At 32.3% G+C, this 17,993-nt stretch overlaps 1 protein-coding gene across 4 annotated transcripts in view; it reads left to right on the top strand.

The window, feature by feature from the left end:
* The window catches only part of SLC16A7 (solute carrier family 16 member 7), an 85,149-nt gene that overhangs the window by 49,832 nt on the left and 17,324 nt on the right, over positions 1 to 17,993 (top strand). For all 4 annotated transcript variants that reach the window (XM_016165317.2, XM_036237118.1, XM_016165316.2 and 1 more), the window contains one exon: positions 1,534 to 1,777. In XM_016165317.2, coding sequence (XP_016020803.2) covers positions 1,564 to 1,777 — 214 coding nt within the window. In that variant the 5' untranslated portion in view covers positions 1,534 to 1,563. The remainder of the gene's footprint in view (positions 1 to 1,533; positions 1,778 to 17,993) is intronic.

Genomic DNA, 17,993 nt, shown 5'->3' with positions numbered 1-17,993 from the left:
ATAAAGCAAAAGGTAGTTTATCATATAAATGTCCTTTGGTATTTCCTCTGTATTCTTCTAGATTTTTTAAAAACATATTTTCAAGCAATAAGAAACTTGATACTTTATAATAACAAAATTCAATAATATATAAATTCAGATTTTTAAAAACACCTACAGCAAATTCAGATTCTTTAGACAACTCTCGAAGACTGATTGCTGTTTTCAGCTGGTTTAACCAACATTTACCACCTGTCTCTTTTTTTTCTTTCTTTCTTAAGTATTATACTTTTTAAAAGATATTATTTTCAGTGCTCATGTACCATAAACCTACCATGCTGGGTTAACTGATGACCAAGAAGAATCCTAATTTAAAATTAAATATATAGATATTTAATTATTGTTTCTAAAAAAGCAAAAATTATTACAAAAGCCAACTGTAAATATACTGAAGACATATGAGTCTTTTTATGTCATCTACATGTATTAATTACTAGATCAGGACAAACAAATGGTGATTAAGTACTGGAAGTCCTGGTCAGAGTATTTAGACAAGAAAAAGAAATCAAAGGCATTCAAGTTGGAGTAAAAGAAGTAAAATGGTCTGTATTTGCGGATGACATGACCTTATTATTATAGAAAACCCTAAAGACTTCACCAAAAAACTGTTACAGTTAATCAAGGAATTAAATAAAGTTGCAGGATACAAAAAAAAAAAATGATGTTAGGGAATAAAGATGTTTTTAATTTGATATCAATTGTATTAAATTATGTAAGATTATTCTTCCACAGGTAGTGGGTATCCTGTACCATAAAGCTAACAACTAAGTATTCCTAGGAATATCTAAAAAGAATGTACCTTCCTTTTAATAAACAATAACATATCACCCATTCAATTGAGAGAATTTCATTGTTATAAAAATACATGAAATGTATCATTTATAAATTGATAGAGGTAGCACCAGTTTTTGGAAGTGCATTAAAGTTAACTTAATTTATTAGAACTATACAATTTCTAACCCATAAGTTTAGAAAATAGATGTGTGCTGAAATATTTTTATGTGTTCTCAATGATTAAAAGTGAAATTCTAAAATATGCCTACTATTTAATTCTTTATAATTCATCAGATTTAATAAATGGTCCCTTTTAACCTCTGTATACAGAAGTCACAAGTATTTTGGATTAAAAAAAGTATTGTTTTAAGTGATGATAGCCCCATTTTTTTTGTATACTTAGAAATCAGATTGCAATAGCTTTAATTTTTTGCTAGTACTTCAGTACGGAGCTGAATTTTTAACTTCTTGAGTAATTTTTGTTTCCATAAAAAAATTAAATGCTTTCCAGTTTTAGTCCATAACAGTCAAAGTTACATATCCCACTCCGTTTTGGAGGGTAAATTTTATGATAATTTTTTGAGTATAGAGTATTAAAGTAATATTTATGAAAAATTATATAGTTGTATTTACAACTGAAAAATACTATATTGGTGACTATCAAGAGTGATATATGAAAATAAAAATGTTTTAAACCATTGTTTCATTATTTTAATATAGGTTACTTGAATTTCAAAAAGAAGAGCAGAAATGCCAGTAGTCGTAGATACCCAACAGCCTCAACCTCCTGATGGAGGATGGGGCTGGGTAGTGAACTTAGCAGCTTTTATCTCCATTGGATTTTCATACGCATTCCCCAAAGCCATCACGGTGTTCTTCAAAGAAATTCAGAAAATATTCAATGCTACCTCCAGTGAAATTGCATGGATTTCATCGATTATGCTGTCTGTTATGTACGCAGGAGGTAAGGTTCTTTGGAATCCATAAAATTCTGCATTAAGAAGACAATTTCTCCATGCCACAATATTTTACATGTAGTTTCTTGGTATATTAAAGCTTTGTTTTTCGTATTAGTGTCATTTAAAATCAACTAAAAGTATAATTAGAACCAAATTTTTAATAATTTTAGTAATTCAACTGCCTTGAACTATTTACATAATTCTAATCTTACTAGTATATTTATATGGATGGGGATTTCTTTGCACAAAGTAAGATTTACTAAATTATGTGACTTTCAAAAGAGGCACTTTTCCACTTAATTTGGAATAAAGTATTTACTATGGTGTTAGTATAATTTCTTACTATTGCCACAGTTGATAGAAATTCTTCTGAATAAGAAACTCAAGTTGTTGGCAATCTATAAGCCTAGGAAGTTAACGAAGTATTTCACCCTAAGATGTAAAACTGGAGTGTTATCATGTACATTCTGGATCCATTCAGGTTTGTGTGATAGAAATAATTCCTTACCTGTCTAGTAGTTATTAAATATGACATTTTAAAGTTCAAATAGTCACCTTACAATTATCTTGTTACATTTTATGTTCTAATGAAGATATAATTCATGACTAAATCAATGTGCCATGTCACTTCTGAATGTTACGAATATATATATTGGCATTAGTGCATTTTTTTGCCATCTATCTTTTTTTTTTTAATAAATGTGAACAGCAGACTAGATCATCTTATAGATTTGTTAAAAATAATTATTTAAAATATTTAGATTTGTTTTCAGTTTTCAACTGCATATTTGACTTTGAGAGATAGGTATAGACTCAGCATCTACGCTCTTAAGGAAATCGTACAAATCATGAATGTAATTTCTTACTTTACAGGTGAAAATAATATGGCTTATAGTGACAGAACTATACCATTAGTAAAAATACCCAATATTTATTAGTATTTACTTTCAACTAAGGCCTTTCTAAATGCTTGCTATGTGTTATATGACCCAATCCTCTTAATGAGCTATAAATTAAGTATTATTTTCTCTCTCTTCTATAGCTGAGGAAGTAGTTAAAATCATTTTGCCAAGTCAAACAGCTTATCAGCAGTGTATAGAAATTGAGACACCAAACATTTAATCACTATGCTCTTCTGATTTCTTGTATCTTCCTCTTTACCTCTAGAAAGTGACAGAGTCAGATCTAGGGCAGGCTTTCTACAGACCTAATTCAGGTGCTTCATCCACCAAAGTCACTTGTTTAGTGACATAATAATTATTCTTTAAGATATTATCTCTTTATTTTACTACCAAGGTAAAAATTGATATTCCAATAATCCTGTACCTGTTTTCCACTTTTTGTGTTTACACTTTCTGTCAGTAATTTTACATTAATTTTCTTTAAAAGTGGAAAAGCAATTCCAGGCTCACTGCCTACAGGATAGACATGTTGCTAAGTACCATGTCCACTGGTGAATGGCGACCTCATACACTTATATGTTTTGTTGGAAATAATATCCATGTCTTCTCCTGATAATTAGTTTTTGATCTTTTAACAACAACAAAAAAATGTTGGCCCATTTAAAACTGTAATCTCAGTATGAACACAATTCCTCTTAGGTGGATGCAGATAAATTTTTCGGGAGCACACTACTTAGAACAAAAAGTCTGAGTGATTCAAATGCTCTAACAGATGTTTGTCCTGCTACTAAAGTGGCAGTGTTTTTTCAAGATGTGGTTCACATTTTCTGCTTCCGAATCATGGATCGCGTGTTAAAATGCATAGCCCTGAGTCTGATTCCAAACCCTTTTTTATCAGAATTTCTGTTGGTAGTCGAGTCCAGGAACTTCCATTTCAACGAGCATCTCTGAAAACCACTGCGTTATATGTGCAACATAGGGGTTCACTTTTGTAGAAGAAAAGCAACATTCAATTTAAAAATATTTAAATTTGCCTTTAATATTTGAAAGATCTCTATTTATAGGGGCCTTTTAAGTTGATGATTATAAAATAAATTCAAAGGTCATCAGGTGAAAAGGTGTGCACTATGAAGTAGAATTCTCTCTGCCATGTGACTGAAATAATCTGTTCAATGTAATGCTAATTATGTTAGTGTAGAGAACATCTAAGATCTGACACATTCATTAGGGCTTAGCATTCAAGCTATTAATCACCATAGTGGGGTCACTGGGTAAGACAGAGCATGTTCAGAGGCCTGGCCTGTGATGTCAGTGCTGGAGTCTCTTGTAGTAATTAGTCAGCATCTGGGCCTTGGTAACAAGGTATTATTATCTTCCCGTCTGAGGTTCAAATTAAAAATGAAACTAATAAAAGGTATGGAGGAAAGATAAAAAAAAAATGCAAATTATGTTTATCCCTTACTTCATTCTTAGAATAATGGCATTAAATTACACAACCCATCTGGCCTTCCATATGGTCTCCTGGAGCTCTAACGGATTTCTGCAAATAGGTCAAGCAGAGTGATCACCCCATTAATAAAGCACTAAGTAGAAGTAGAAAACATATTACAATTTAAACTTTCCACATTGTTTAAATGGATATAGAGATTTATTTTGTCAACAGTGATTACATAGGATTACCTTTTAGTACAATGTTTATCTTTGTTACTCTAACAAAAAATAATGTGAACATGGTTAGCTAAATAATTACCAAACACAAATTTGGGACCACCAATCTCAGTGAGTGCCTCATGTTATTTTTCTGGTTATATCTGTTATGTCTTGGAAGAATCAGCCATTATAGGGAGGAGAATTGTCTTTGTCTTCATAGTAACTTTTCTATTTTCTGTGGACAGTGACTGCCAATTGTGCTAAAGTAATGATGATGGTTTGGTGATGGGACTACATTATGAAGGGACCAAGCATTAGACCACAGGGCTCATATTATTGGGGGGCAAGAAGCAAAATGTTTTAGGTATAGGAGGATGGTGGCCATAATATACAAGGCATATTTTTCTATTGTTTTTAAGTGTAAATAAGCACATTATATTGTTTTGCTTTGTGCTCTAAATATTTTGCAGAATAAAGAATAAATACTATTGAATCATATAAGGCTGTATCTTAGAAGCAATAATAAAAATAAGCACATTCCTATGTTTGAAATAGGTAGGACTTTCATCTTAGCTTTACATAAACCAGAAAGTACCAGGAACTTGGAAGTACTTGGACAGTCCTGAGCAAGCAGGTTGGGTACCACTTATACTTATGCCATGGTAGATTTTTTTTTCCATCCATGAACATAGATATTCCTAAAGTTTTCCAAGGAAATACAGTACAGTATGGGGGAAACCATTATGCTCACTATCTAGCCATGAGCTTCTGTGTATTTCCTAGCTTCTTTACACTTAGATTGTGTGTGACCAAGTGACAAGTTCTGACCAATGAAATGTGAGTGGAAGGATGTATGTCATCACTGGACACCTGGACAAGGCACTTCTAGCTGGTTCTCATCTTCCTTTTCCCTCTTCCCTACTGCAGCAACCTTATTCCATAGAACATGGCTACAAGGGGAAGATCTTTGGCTCACCTTGCAGGAAGGCTTAGATTGTTGTTTAAGTATAATAATAATTATGTAAATTATTAGTGGGGACTAGAACAGATTATGGGATGTCATTTAGTGTATACTATGTTATAAGAAGTTTGGCAAAATCTTTGTTACTTCTTCTGATCTCTGTTAGAGAAGAGGAAGGCTTCAGTATCTCAAATATAAAAGGAGGTATAAGTGGAAATCATCATTGCCAGGTTTCTTTGGAATAAAATAAAGAAGTAGTTACTTCAAGGCACAGAAGTAGGGATCAAATCGTGCCCATTCAGCTTTCTATGATTAGAGGACTATTTGTCCCCCTCAAGACAGGGATGGAAGGAAGCAGAGATCAAGGACATATCCACAAATATGCTTAGACCTATGAAACTTTTCCAGGAGATACTTTCCTTATGAAGAGCTGATAATCTAGTCCAAATAATATTGGATTATAATTAAATGTTATTTTCAGCAGACAATAATTTAAGAAATTTTATTCAATCCTATTTTCTATATGTGTGCTTTAGATAGTGAACATTTCATTTACGGACTTATAAAAAGAACCTAGTTATTAATATATGGCCTGGCAAGAATATCTCTTTTGGTTTTTGGCTTAAAATTTCTCTAAAATATATTATTATATTATTACATATTTTATACAGATGTATTTTTGTTGCAAATGACAGAAACCTGATTCAAAGCCTTTAGGTCTAAACAGAAATGTTCCTGCATGTGAATCAGAGGAGCAGCACAAGGACCAGCGCCTTCCAGGTCAATCAATACCAGTGATTTCTATTTGTCTATCACATTGCTCTTGCTCCTCCTTGCTCTGCTTTTTCCAGTGCGGTAGCTTTATTTATTTTGATATCCTCTCCCTGATACAGGGAAGATGATTACCAGCATCTCGATCTCACGTTTCAGTTTCAGATTTGACATGAGAGAGACTGGCCCTCAGGTGGGAATGTGCATGTCAGGTGGTTCCAGTTTTCCCTTACTAAGCATATCTCCATGTATGATGGAAAAAGCACTGTGAGTTTTGATTTGGAGGTTATGAATAAATTTCAGTGTGTAAGCAAGTTAGATAATATGGAATCCAAGATAATGAGGATTAATCATAACTGTAGACTTTTTCTCTGATAGAATTAGTTTCCTGTGCTGTGTAAAAAGATTTGGAGTTACCCAATATTTTTATTATAGTTGTTTCATTTGTTGTTTCTGGGAATGGGGCAAGTCCGCACAACCACAAAGCTAATTTACATTAGCATTTATGTAGAGACATTGATTATCACCCTGGATTTTATTGATTCTTACTAAAAATATACAACTTTCTCTCGCTATTTAAGTAATAGTAGCTACATTTAGTCACTAGTCACTTGGATGGCATTAAGTGTAAAGCTTTGATAGATTTTTGAAGACTGATGCTAAAGTGATGCTCCATAGCCTTTGTTGTTCTGATTAAAATGTGCTCTGAATACTCTGGGAATGTCTAATGACTATAGCATTATGTTGGTTTATGTTCTTTGGCCTCACCGCTCATGGATCCCATGATTAGATTAGAAATTCATGTGAGAGGCCAAATGGAAGCAAGCTTTATACTTTCTCAGCACCCCAGCTGTGAATGTGCATTCTTGGAAGGCTGAAAAGGAATAAATCCAGTAAATAGAACTCTGAAAATACTTCAGACTCATCAGTTTTCTTTAGGTGATGAGTAAAAAGAATCTGTAAATAAAACTATGAGTGAAATCTAGATAATGAACAAAGGGAAACAAAAGGAAAAATATTATATATGTGTCAGTTCCTTTTGGAGTTTCTTTTAATTTTTCCAAACTGCTACTAGATAACACAATGTTCGTGTCCATGACTTGCATTGATATAGAAGCATAAGAACCATCTATAGAACAAAATCATGAAAGCATCTTTTTAGTTTTTTTTTTTAATTAGGAGGGAAAAAAAATCCTACAGTAAGTTAAAATATTTGAGATTTTTTTTTTCCAACAAGTATAAGATATTGTAATACTAGTAGAAAGAGTAAATGGTGTGTGCTATGGAAATGAGAGTTGTGAAATCCATGTGATGGTTACTTATTTGGCTTTGGGGAAAGAACTAGGCTACGGAAACTATTTTTTGAAACAGAGATCTGTCTCAATGTTTCAGACGTCTATCATCTTCCAAAGAGTGGATATGGATTTAGAGATTGAAGAACTTTTCAAAGCCTCCGTATAGTCTTTGTCCCTTCTTATCTGGGACAAACTCTGTCCCCCCCCCCTTATCAGAAATATTCAAAGGGTCGAATTTTAATAACCTCATTTAGAGTGATCTTGAACACTTAGAGGTTGTCATTAACCTTCCAAATCCTTCTTGGGTACAAGGAGTATTTCATGATTGGTGTAAAATACACGAAAAATACCTATGTAGAGTTAATTTTGCCTTTTCAGACAGAGAAAAACAAGTTTAATGAGATTACTCAGATAAAATGAGAAAGCCTTTCTAATGAACACTGCTCCTATCAAGAAATGATATTAAATATCTTTATGTTGTAGCAAAAATGTTATTTAGAAGTGTTCCTTAAATTAAACATGATCTGTTTTAGAAGCTGGATAAAACTTTTCACGGGCAGCATAACCTCTGCTCCTTAAAGATGGCTTCCATATTATTTCAAACACAACTGAACTGGAAGCCTGAGGCAATTCTTGAGTACTTATGAAATTGCTTTTCTTGATGAGATAGTGTGGTCCATGTACACTATTAACATTCCAAACTATGCTGAGAGAAAAAAAGGAAATTGTTTTTATTGTTTGCTTTTTAAATTCATATCCGTGACCTCTTATTTTGCTTCTTTGACTAATTTTATTCTCGTAGGTAAAAATGAATAAAATAGCTGTTAATGTTAAATAATTATCATGTATAGGTTTTGAAAAAAATTTATCTACTTATGAAGAAACAAATTTGAAAATAGAAATACTTTTTGTTTTATATATTTTTGTCAGTCCTTCTCCTTTGAGGAGTCAGAGGTAGTGGCAAAAAATCTCAGAAAGAACCTGAATTTCTGTTTGGTTTCAGACAATACTTTTTTTATTGCTTTAACTGTCATATTTATTTACCTTAGAATGAATTTAATAAGACCCAAATTAAATTAGCTAATCATTTGAATATTAGTTTTATCTTCAATGATACCTATATAATATTCATGACCATCCTACTGTAATTTTTTTTGTTGTGTATTTTCTAAGAGGTATTCCCTTTTTCCACTGGCAGTTTGTTTCACTTTTTCATTTGTAGTGCATGATCATTGGTTTTTAAGTGAAAATGCCACTTTCAATGGTGAAAACTGATTTTGTAGACTAAATTTCTAAACAAAAGAAGCCCCCCCCTTTTTTTTCTTTTTCTTTTTCTTTTTTTTTCTTTTCAGAGGTAGAGTGGTTTGGGCATGGACTTGAACTTTGCTATGTTGAGATTCCCACACTACCATTTACCAGCTGAGTAATTCTGGCACATTACTCAACACATCTGTGCTTTAATTCCTTATAAATAAAATGTTCATGCATCTTTTCATGAGTAGCTAGTTCTGAACTCTATTGATTCTTTTCAACTCCCCTAATTAAACACAGAAATAACAGTATGGTTATCTGGGCTAACATATGTGTCATCTAAATTTGTGTATTTTGATGTAGTGTTCTAGCATTGAGCTTATTTAAGGTGTTTTGAAAATTCAAAATTATCCAAAGACCGGGACAGCACCTCCAGGGTGGAAATTATGAAAAATGAATTAAGAAGGAAAGAAAATATCATATGCCAATGTTACCTTAGATTTCAACCTAAAATAATTATAAATTAAAAGATTCATCTTTCTATTACTTAGGCAAAATTTGTCTGTATTTCTTTTAGACATTGTCTAAGTTTGACATTTTAACTTTTAGTCCATGCTTTATGTTATAGCTTCTAGGTTTCTTTCTCCACATTTCTTATCTTTTTAATGCAATAGGCTGAGAAAATCTATCTTATGTGAGAATAAATAAGTCACAAAATTCATTGTAACTGCTGAGAAACCATTGCATTTTATCTCCTTTTGTTATGAATGGCTATGCATTTTTAAGAGATTTTAACACAATAGGTGCACAAAATGGAGTACCATACTCAATAACATAATACAGCCAGAGAAAATTCAAAACAGAGAAGCTAAAATGAACAAAAACACATATTCGTGAGTTTGTGTTGTTTCTGAAATAGAGAATATTTCTTCTATCAAGACAGATAAATTAGATTTTGTCTTTACAGGCTAAAAATACCAAGTCTAAGAAAAGATAATAAAACAATATAAAGTCCTGAAGGGTATGGATTATGTGAATAAATGTGTTAACTAAATTCCACAATATTGGAATTGCAGTGAGAAAGGAGAAGGAAAAATTGGGCCCAAGAGAAACCTGAAATGGTAAATTTTATAATATAAGAGAATGATAACCCAATAAAATTTATGATCCCAATAAAAAGTGAATTAGACCAAATTTTTAACAGAATCATATGAAGCTTTGATAAATTTATGAATGATAACAAGATACAAATGGAAACACAGGTATTTAATCTGTATTCCTTAGCAGTCCAGCTATATTGGAGATTGTTGAATTACAAATTTACTAAGAATAAAATAGCATATTAATTTTCAAGAAAATATTATAAACAATACTCATACTCTTGACTTTAATTAAAGTTCATATTTCTGTTCACTTTCATGTTTTAGTAATATAAGAATTTCTTACCACTATACCTCCTTTTTTTCTTTCCTAATCTTCAGGTTGAGGTAATGTGCAACAGCCATATAGTCCATCAAATCCATTATGGCATTGCTGTCAAAAGAACACAGAATTAGAAGGACAATAGATTTGTCCTAGTTTGGAATTTTCTTACGTTATTGTTACTTATGTATTTGTAGTTGACTAAAATTTCTTATTAGGTCACTTTTTTTTTTTTCCTTATAGCACACATTCATGAACTTGGTCTGTTTTCTTGAAATAGAATATAGTCTTATGAAGGCATAATTAGTTCTCATGTTAATAGAAATATACCTTTCTATTATTAAAAAGGAACAGTCATGATAGTGTGAACTTCTATGTCACTAAAATATGCTCTGGCATGTAGTAGGTGCTTAATATTTTTTGAAGGAATGAACAAATGGATCATTATCAAAAGTATTGTAATAATTATAAAATAAGCTGTGAAAGACTGAGTTCTATGCCTCGCTATGCTACTGTATAATAGTGTGTTTTTTCAGAAGTCACTTCCTTTCTCAGAATTCACATTACTTCATATTTTTTATTTCATTTCATAAGCATGTATTGAGCTCCTGCCATGCACCAGGAATTATGCTAGACATTGATATACAAAAATGAAAAAGACATGATCCCTGACCTGCAGTTTCATCCAGAGAGGAAGAAAGGGAGGTAAAAATTATTGAATCTGTGAGATATGTTTCAAGACAGAAATATGAACTACTTTGGGAGAAAAGAATAAAAGACAGCCTTAATGGTCAAAGAAGTAGTTGGTGAAAGGGCAATGACAAGACTGCCTGGGGAAAGAGAGGATTCAAAATGTTTAAAGTCAGCCTTCTAATATAAGGGTAACAGACACCAAGTCTGTTATGTTAACTATATAACAGACATAAAATATGGAAACATGGGCTATTTGAGTACAAAGCATTACATAACATGACTTTATGTGATATTATGAGGTCACAATAAAAATATGCAGAAAATTCTCTTCCAAGTTCTGAAACCCTTCAGCTATTTTCTATTACAAAATTCTAAAACAACAGTTATTTGTTTTTAACTGTTGTTCTCTGTTTGCATAGCTTTTTAAAAATTTTCTATTGCCTTTCTTTTCATGTATCTAAGTAGTATTCTGCTTATAGTTAGAGAATATTGTGTAAATCCTTCTCTTTTCATTTCTAAACAGACATGCAGGTTATAAAGCTAACAGTGAAAATTTTAATTGTGGAGATAAAAATATATTTATACATAATATCATCACATGTAATATATAATGTGTATATACATAAATTTTTATATATGACAAATATTATAGATAGCTCATCAGCTCCTAAGCAGTCATGTACATGTTTCAAGAAAACTTTAGTTGTAGAAAGGCCTGAAAGGCCATGGAAGTACAGAGCAGCTTTTTGTAGATCATCAATAGAATACAATTTTTTGTCCACCTCTTATTCTAGTACTGAGGATTAGGTGACAGTGGAATAAATAATGCTGTTAATGTGGTAAAGCAGGGTGCTGTTTCACCTTTCGCACCAGCCAAAGAGCATATCAGGTGTCTCCTCTGAAAGCTTAGCTTGTTGTCATAGCTTAATATCAATTTTCAAGTGCATATGTGTATGCAGAAAGAAAAAAATTCTTAAATAAGAATAATAACATTAATATACACAATATGCTTTTAAAAAGTACATCTCAATTTTATCCTGAGGTTAGTCTTCCTTTTTATATATCAATTATAGAAATAAAAACTGTCATTGATCTTGCTAATCTGATGTATTACTTCCCAATTAAATATATGGTATGTTCTATTTGATAGAATTTGTGGTAGACTTGCTGGAATCAGTTGTGTCCTTATATCTGAGATGTTTGCCTAGCTATAAAATAGAATAGGGCTAGAATTTAAGACACCAATGTGACTCTGTAATTTAATTATATGGGGCATTATTAACTAGTTAATGATGTCATGAGAATATTTTTATTAAAAGTATATTTTAAGAGATGGTGGAGATATTTTTGCATTGTAGGAGTAATTTCTTTGAAATTGAGATGCATATGGAATGTCGGCATTTAAGAATACAGCAATAACAACGTCCCATATAGGTTCTTTTTACTTGTGAAATGAAGGTGAAAATAGAAAATTTTTAGTTTATGAAAGTATAGGTAAATTAGATAAATTTTGCAAAGTGTACTATACTATGCTTCCTAGTATGTAACGAGTTACTCAAAAAATGATAGCTATTGATATTCCAGTGCCCAAGAATAATAGTATACCAATATTATCGAATAAATGCTTTCCCTTAAGAACACATTCATTTTTAATCACAGAGATAAAGGGAATATTTTTGCTAATATTCATAAATGAAGGGATAGAATGTAGCTGATGAGTACTTAGTGTATCACATTATTGGTATAGTTTATCATTAAACAGCTAGAATCCATTTCCAAATCCATATAATTTAAAGAAATATTTAAAGAAATATTTCACACTTTGAAACATAATTTTGTGAATTCATTCACATTTACAAAGTGAAGGAAAGTCTCCACTTGACTGCTTCTTTCTTTACAGATAAAAAATGATTTAAGAGAGTTATGAGTTTTCCAAAAGCCACATAGAGAGTAGCAGAGGTAGGACAGAAGGCATCTGCTCCTGACTTCTGGGCTTTTGTGGTGCCATCTCTCAGGATTATTTCTCCTTAGTGGGTCAGTTTTCATCTTTCCCATTGAAAATAGTACATAACATTGTTCCATTAGAAATAACTACCCTTAGTCAAATTATTTTCACCACGGAAAATTTTATAGATTTAAAATAATTTGCTATTTAATTACACTCTGAGATAAGTGAGATGTATTTTGAAAATTGTGCTGAAGAGATATAAGGTCTAAAGTGATTATTATTACTATCCTACTTGGTGAATAATCTTTTAGTTTTCAACATGTTCAAGCCTTCCAAAAAATACTAGCAGTTATTCTATCACCCTCCTTAGTATTATTTGACCAAGCTACTTATTTTTTTCCCTCTTAATCATATCTCATAAATAAGTCCCTTAGCCTTTTAGACATTACACTTACTTCTCCCTGAGCTGACTCCTACATGTTCCTGTTATTATCATTTATTTTTTGAGTATCGACAGTTGGCACCGTTCAAAACAAAACATCTTTCTTTTTAGTGTTGTCTCAGCAGATCACAGAAAGAATGTAGACTAAACCATTTCAATCAAGTTTGGGATATGAGGAAGGGATCAAAACTATCAGTTTGTGGGTAGAGTTCAAAAGTATTTTTCACCTCAATTTTATTTTTCCTTTGACCATGTTTAAAGTTATCTCAGTTATAGTGAGGAATGAGTCCATGTGGCTAATTCGAGTTGCCTTAGACTTTGGAGTTCTGGATTGCTTCCCTGAACTTCAATGGTGTCCATGTAGAAAATAAAAGCAACTTGGAACTCTTTGGGGAAAGGCCTCTGGAATATAAAGAATGGCTATTTTCAGTTAGCCAAAGTGTGTGTTCTTTAATTAATATTTTAAACTATTTTGCATACGGAATATTTAAAGTTTTTAGGTATAGATGGACAGATGATCTTATCACTATTCTCACCGCCCTTGGATACTGATTCACTAGATAACTGGGCATGAGGAAATCTCACTTCACTAGTCTTGGATTCCCCATCTCTTGGCTGTCTGGGTTGTTAACTATGAATGTACAGGTTCTGCCTCTTCTTCCTGTCCTAAGATCTCCCAACTCTTCCAAAGGCTCCCTACTCAGTAACCATTACTTACATCTCTGAAAAAATTTAAAAACTTTGTGATACAATATTTGGAAATAAGACTGTCTAGAGATTTCAACTTAATGGTCAATGCATAAATGGATCAGAACAGAGATATACGAAGTTACCTTAAATAATAAGAAAGGAACTCTAGGCTGTTATAGTAATCATACTAAATCCATTTACTTATTCAAATAAAAATTATATTCAAAAAGAGTGGTCATGAGACAAAATTATCTATATCTATCCTAACACTTGTCCTGTGGCAAAGGAACTTTAGCCAACTGATACTGAGTTTTACAATTCTGTTAGTGAGATCATTGGAAATATGAAGTGGATATAAATGTTGTATTGAGAAGAAATAAGAGTGCATATTCAGGTAGAGAGGGGTATTCAGTCACAAAAAATTGAGCCGGTCCTTGGTGATGACTTCTCTGGTGTCACCACAAGCTGACTGTGAAGAGGCAGATTCTGGCAGAGGGAGGATAGGTGTTTTGAGGACAGAAGGAGTGGTATGGGAAATCTCAGATAGTGGGAGAGCTAGATTACTTGAAAAGAGTTGAAAACATGATACAAAATTGAATGCAAAATTGTATTTTATAACTCAGGAATACATTTTAAATGCTGTCTGTGTGCTTTGTGATTTATGTGGCAAACCGCAGTGGTATAAATAGTATACCACTATGAGGTTCCTGAAAAGTCATATTAATTTGAACTGTATTTAACTTTTACCTCAAAAATATAGTTTTTGTTTTTGAAGAAATGTATTTTGCTACTAGGAAATCTAAGTATTATTCTCATCACAAGCAATATATGAATATCCTTCCTGAAGTCAGTATATTTCACTGGATCATTTTAATGTGCTCTGGCTTAAGATATCAATATCACTCTTCAGACGAAAGGTGATTCCAGTAATGCCTGATGTCTAAGCACCATTTATAATACAAATGGTGGGGAGCCTCTGGCTTAATGGCCACTAATTTATTTTGAGTTTATGATGCATTGCAGCCATTAGAAAGAATGAAGCCACTTTACAACAGTTTACAGGGAATAAGAGTTCTGTTTCTGATGGGTTTTATTTCTTGATGTCAGATAGGAAAATATACTCATTTCAAAAGAAAATAAAAGAAAAAAAAATTGCACTAAGATGAGATTAAGTTAGAAGTCTGCTAATTCTATGTAACATCATGCTGTGTGACACATTACACACTGTGCTTGATCACAGGTAACCACAAGAGTGTTTTTAAATGAGAGACTGTGGCCCTGTTGGTTTTGCATTATATTCAAACATAAATTTAAACATGCAATTGTTCACTGGAGGATGAAGTATTTCTTGCTTGATGTCTTTTGTGTTCTCCAAGTAAGTAGTTTGGGAAGGTCATATGCTGAATAATGGCAGAGTAAGAAAAAGAGAGACTTAAATTTTAAGAGATTTGGAAAAAAATTAAAATAGTAATTGCATATAATTTGAGTGGAATAGGGTGGCTGAGCAGCTTGGAGATAGACACCCCTCAATGGGATAGGTAATCATGAATTTCGGTTAATAACAATTTCTTACTAAATGTTAAGGAAGTCAGTATTAGTCAACATCAAATGACTACTGCAGTTCTAATGAGTAACTGGTGACATTGTCAGAAATCTGAGAAGAGCAGCTTGCTATTGGCAACAAGACAAAGAATGCATTGGAACTCATTTGCAAAGTGAGGTATGTCAACAATAGGAAGACTTTTTGCTTTGAAAATTTCCCCAAATTCATCAGATTAGAGGATTAAATTATTTCAAACAGTAGCACCACTTTGGCTATTAAATATGATGTCTGTTTAGCTATACTCATTTAGCCATACTTTTCAAAGGTAGAAAGGTAGTACCAGTCAAAATGAATGTCATACCCTAACAAAGATGCAATGGCTTAAACAAATCTCTGGAAGAATTACTCTGGGCTATATCCTCACTCAGATTCTCCATCCTCATCATTTTATTTTCCCCTGAGGGTTTCAATTGTTTTAATTTAAACATTTTTTTTAAATAAAATTTTATTGTGGTGAGAACACAACGTGAGAGCTACCCTCTTAACTTTTTATGTCATATAGTATTCTTGGTTAATGTACAGTGCTGGATAGCAGATCTCTAGAACTTACTTCTCTTATTTAACTGAAACTTTACATCTATTGCTTAGTAACATCCCATTCTCTCTTCCCCAAGCCAATGTCGATCATCTATATTGGCAAGGAAGGCATTCCAAGCAGAAAGGATTAGAATGGATATGCTAGGAGAATAGGAGGTTTAATTTGCTTTTGTTTTTCCTGTATCCTTAATGTCTAGAATTATGTTAAAACAAGGTATACTCTCAATATTTATAAGCTATATTAAAAGAACAGCATTCACAAAGGTAATAGACCATGAAAAAATGTTAAAAAAAATAGTAAAAAATTGTGAAATTGAAGACTGGTAACAGGATTAATGGGCCATATCTCCTTTTAAAGTATTTAATCAATTTTGAAGCTGATAGGCAGTCAGTTAAGAGTTTTAAGAGAAAAACCATGATCTATAATATACTCTTTGAAAGATCACTCTGGTCATCTATTTGTGTCCAGTAAAAGGTCGTGTGAACTTCATGTAAAGAAACACAGCAAAGATGAAAAGAAGGAAATGATATATTTAGGAAATAGAATTGGTAATGCCTTGTGGTTAATTTGATGTCAGCTATAAAAACAAAAGGAGTAATCTAGGATGATGTCTAACTTTCTAGCTTGATTGAATGGATAGTGATGTCATTGAATGAAATCAGGAAAACAAGAGCAGAGCAAATTTTATTTCAGAGGCTCAAGTGAAACAATATTTGTGACTCAACTGATTTGAAGTGTCAGTGATATACACAGCTGAAAGTGCTAGAAAGGGCTTGTTTGTCTTGTTTGATAGTCATTAAAAAATTCTAGTCTGAAATTTTAGATTTGGAACTCCTAAAGTAGTTAAAGTCTAGAGAAAGCTCAGTAGAATGAGAAGATGTTTTTCATATTTAATGTTGAGCCGAGCCAAAGCAGATTCAGTTAGTGTATCATTACTATTGTCGTAGTCATAAAGAGCATCTTAGAGTATATCAGTTGAGTTCTAGCCATGTTAGCATTCTTGATTAGCTCTATCCCCATGCACCTGAGTGAGTCTAGCAAAAATTATTTTGTTTCCCCTTTAAATAATATTGACAAAATAGACAGCAGAATATTTAGGGGTTTTATGGATGAAGATGTTCTTACAATCCATTATTAGCATAACTCTCTAATGAGTGTTATTTATGGAACAGAAAATAGATTGCCTATGTTTGCAGTGGTCATAGAGAAACTAAAATTATGTTTTTGTTAGCACCTGGATTTTTCCAATTCTGTAAATTATATTAATTTAAAGATCATTGATAATGGTTGCTAAGAAATACACAAATAAGATTACTCGTCCAAGAACAATCCAGACAGGTTTTATGAAACTACGTCTAAACTCAAACATTTGTTTATATTGCAAACAAAATATACTGGCATTTCTAGGAGTAGATATAGATTTTATACTCCCAGAAATATCATAAAATTTGAAAGAAACTTTTTTGAGAAAAAAATATAAAAGTATCTTTTCAGATTTTACTAAACATATGACCTTGTGAATACATCTCTAGGCACTCCCAGGACCTTGCAAGGGGTCTGCAAGTGCAGGGCTCTGAACCTTAAGCTGCTTAACTTCATAGTAAACCTACATTAAGATACACTAAAAGGATATGAAGCAGGAAGTGGATTGGTTAATGTCTTCATTATCATTAGTTAGATATTTGGTAATATTGTGCATGGATTTTTCTGTTAAATATTAAATCAACTATTTTACTTCCAATAATTACCATCTACTATGCTAGCTTTTTCTTCAGGCCAGTTCTCTTTATGTTCACAAGATGGTTGATGTGGTTTAAGACAATATAACATACAAGACAATATTTAGTAGTTTCTTTGTATCTCTTGAAGAAAAGTAGAGCTTTCCCAAAAATCACTGGGAAGATTTCCACTCATGTCTCATTGGCCAGGATAGTAACATAAGCCCAGCCCTAAATCATGCAATGGAGAGGGAATGAGATTTCTATGATTGGCTCTCAGTAAAATAGAATTGATTCCTACCTCATTATAGAGTTTAATTCTCTGAGCATGTGGCTG

The sequence above is a fragment of the Rousettus aegyptiacus genome, unplaced genomic scaffold (genome assembly GCF_014176215.1).
Source record: "Rousettus aegyptiacus isolate mRouAeg1 unplaced genomic scaffold, mRouAeg1.p scaffold_m13_p_2, whole genome shotgun sequence".
NCBI lineage: Eukaryota > Metazoa > Chordata > Mammalia > Chiroptera > Pteropodidae > Rousettus > Rousettus aegyptiacus.
Note: the sequence above shows the minus strand (reverse complement) of the source record. Positions and strands in the feature narration are given on the sequence as shown.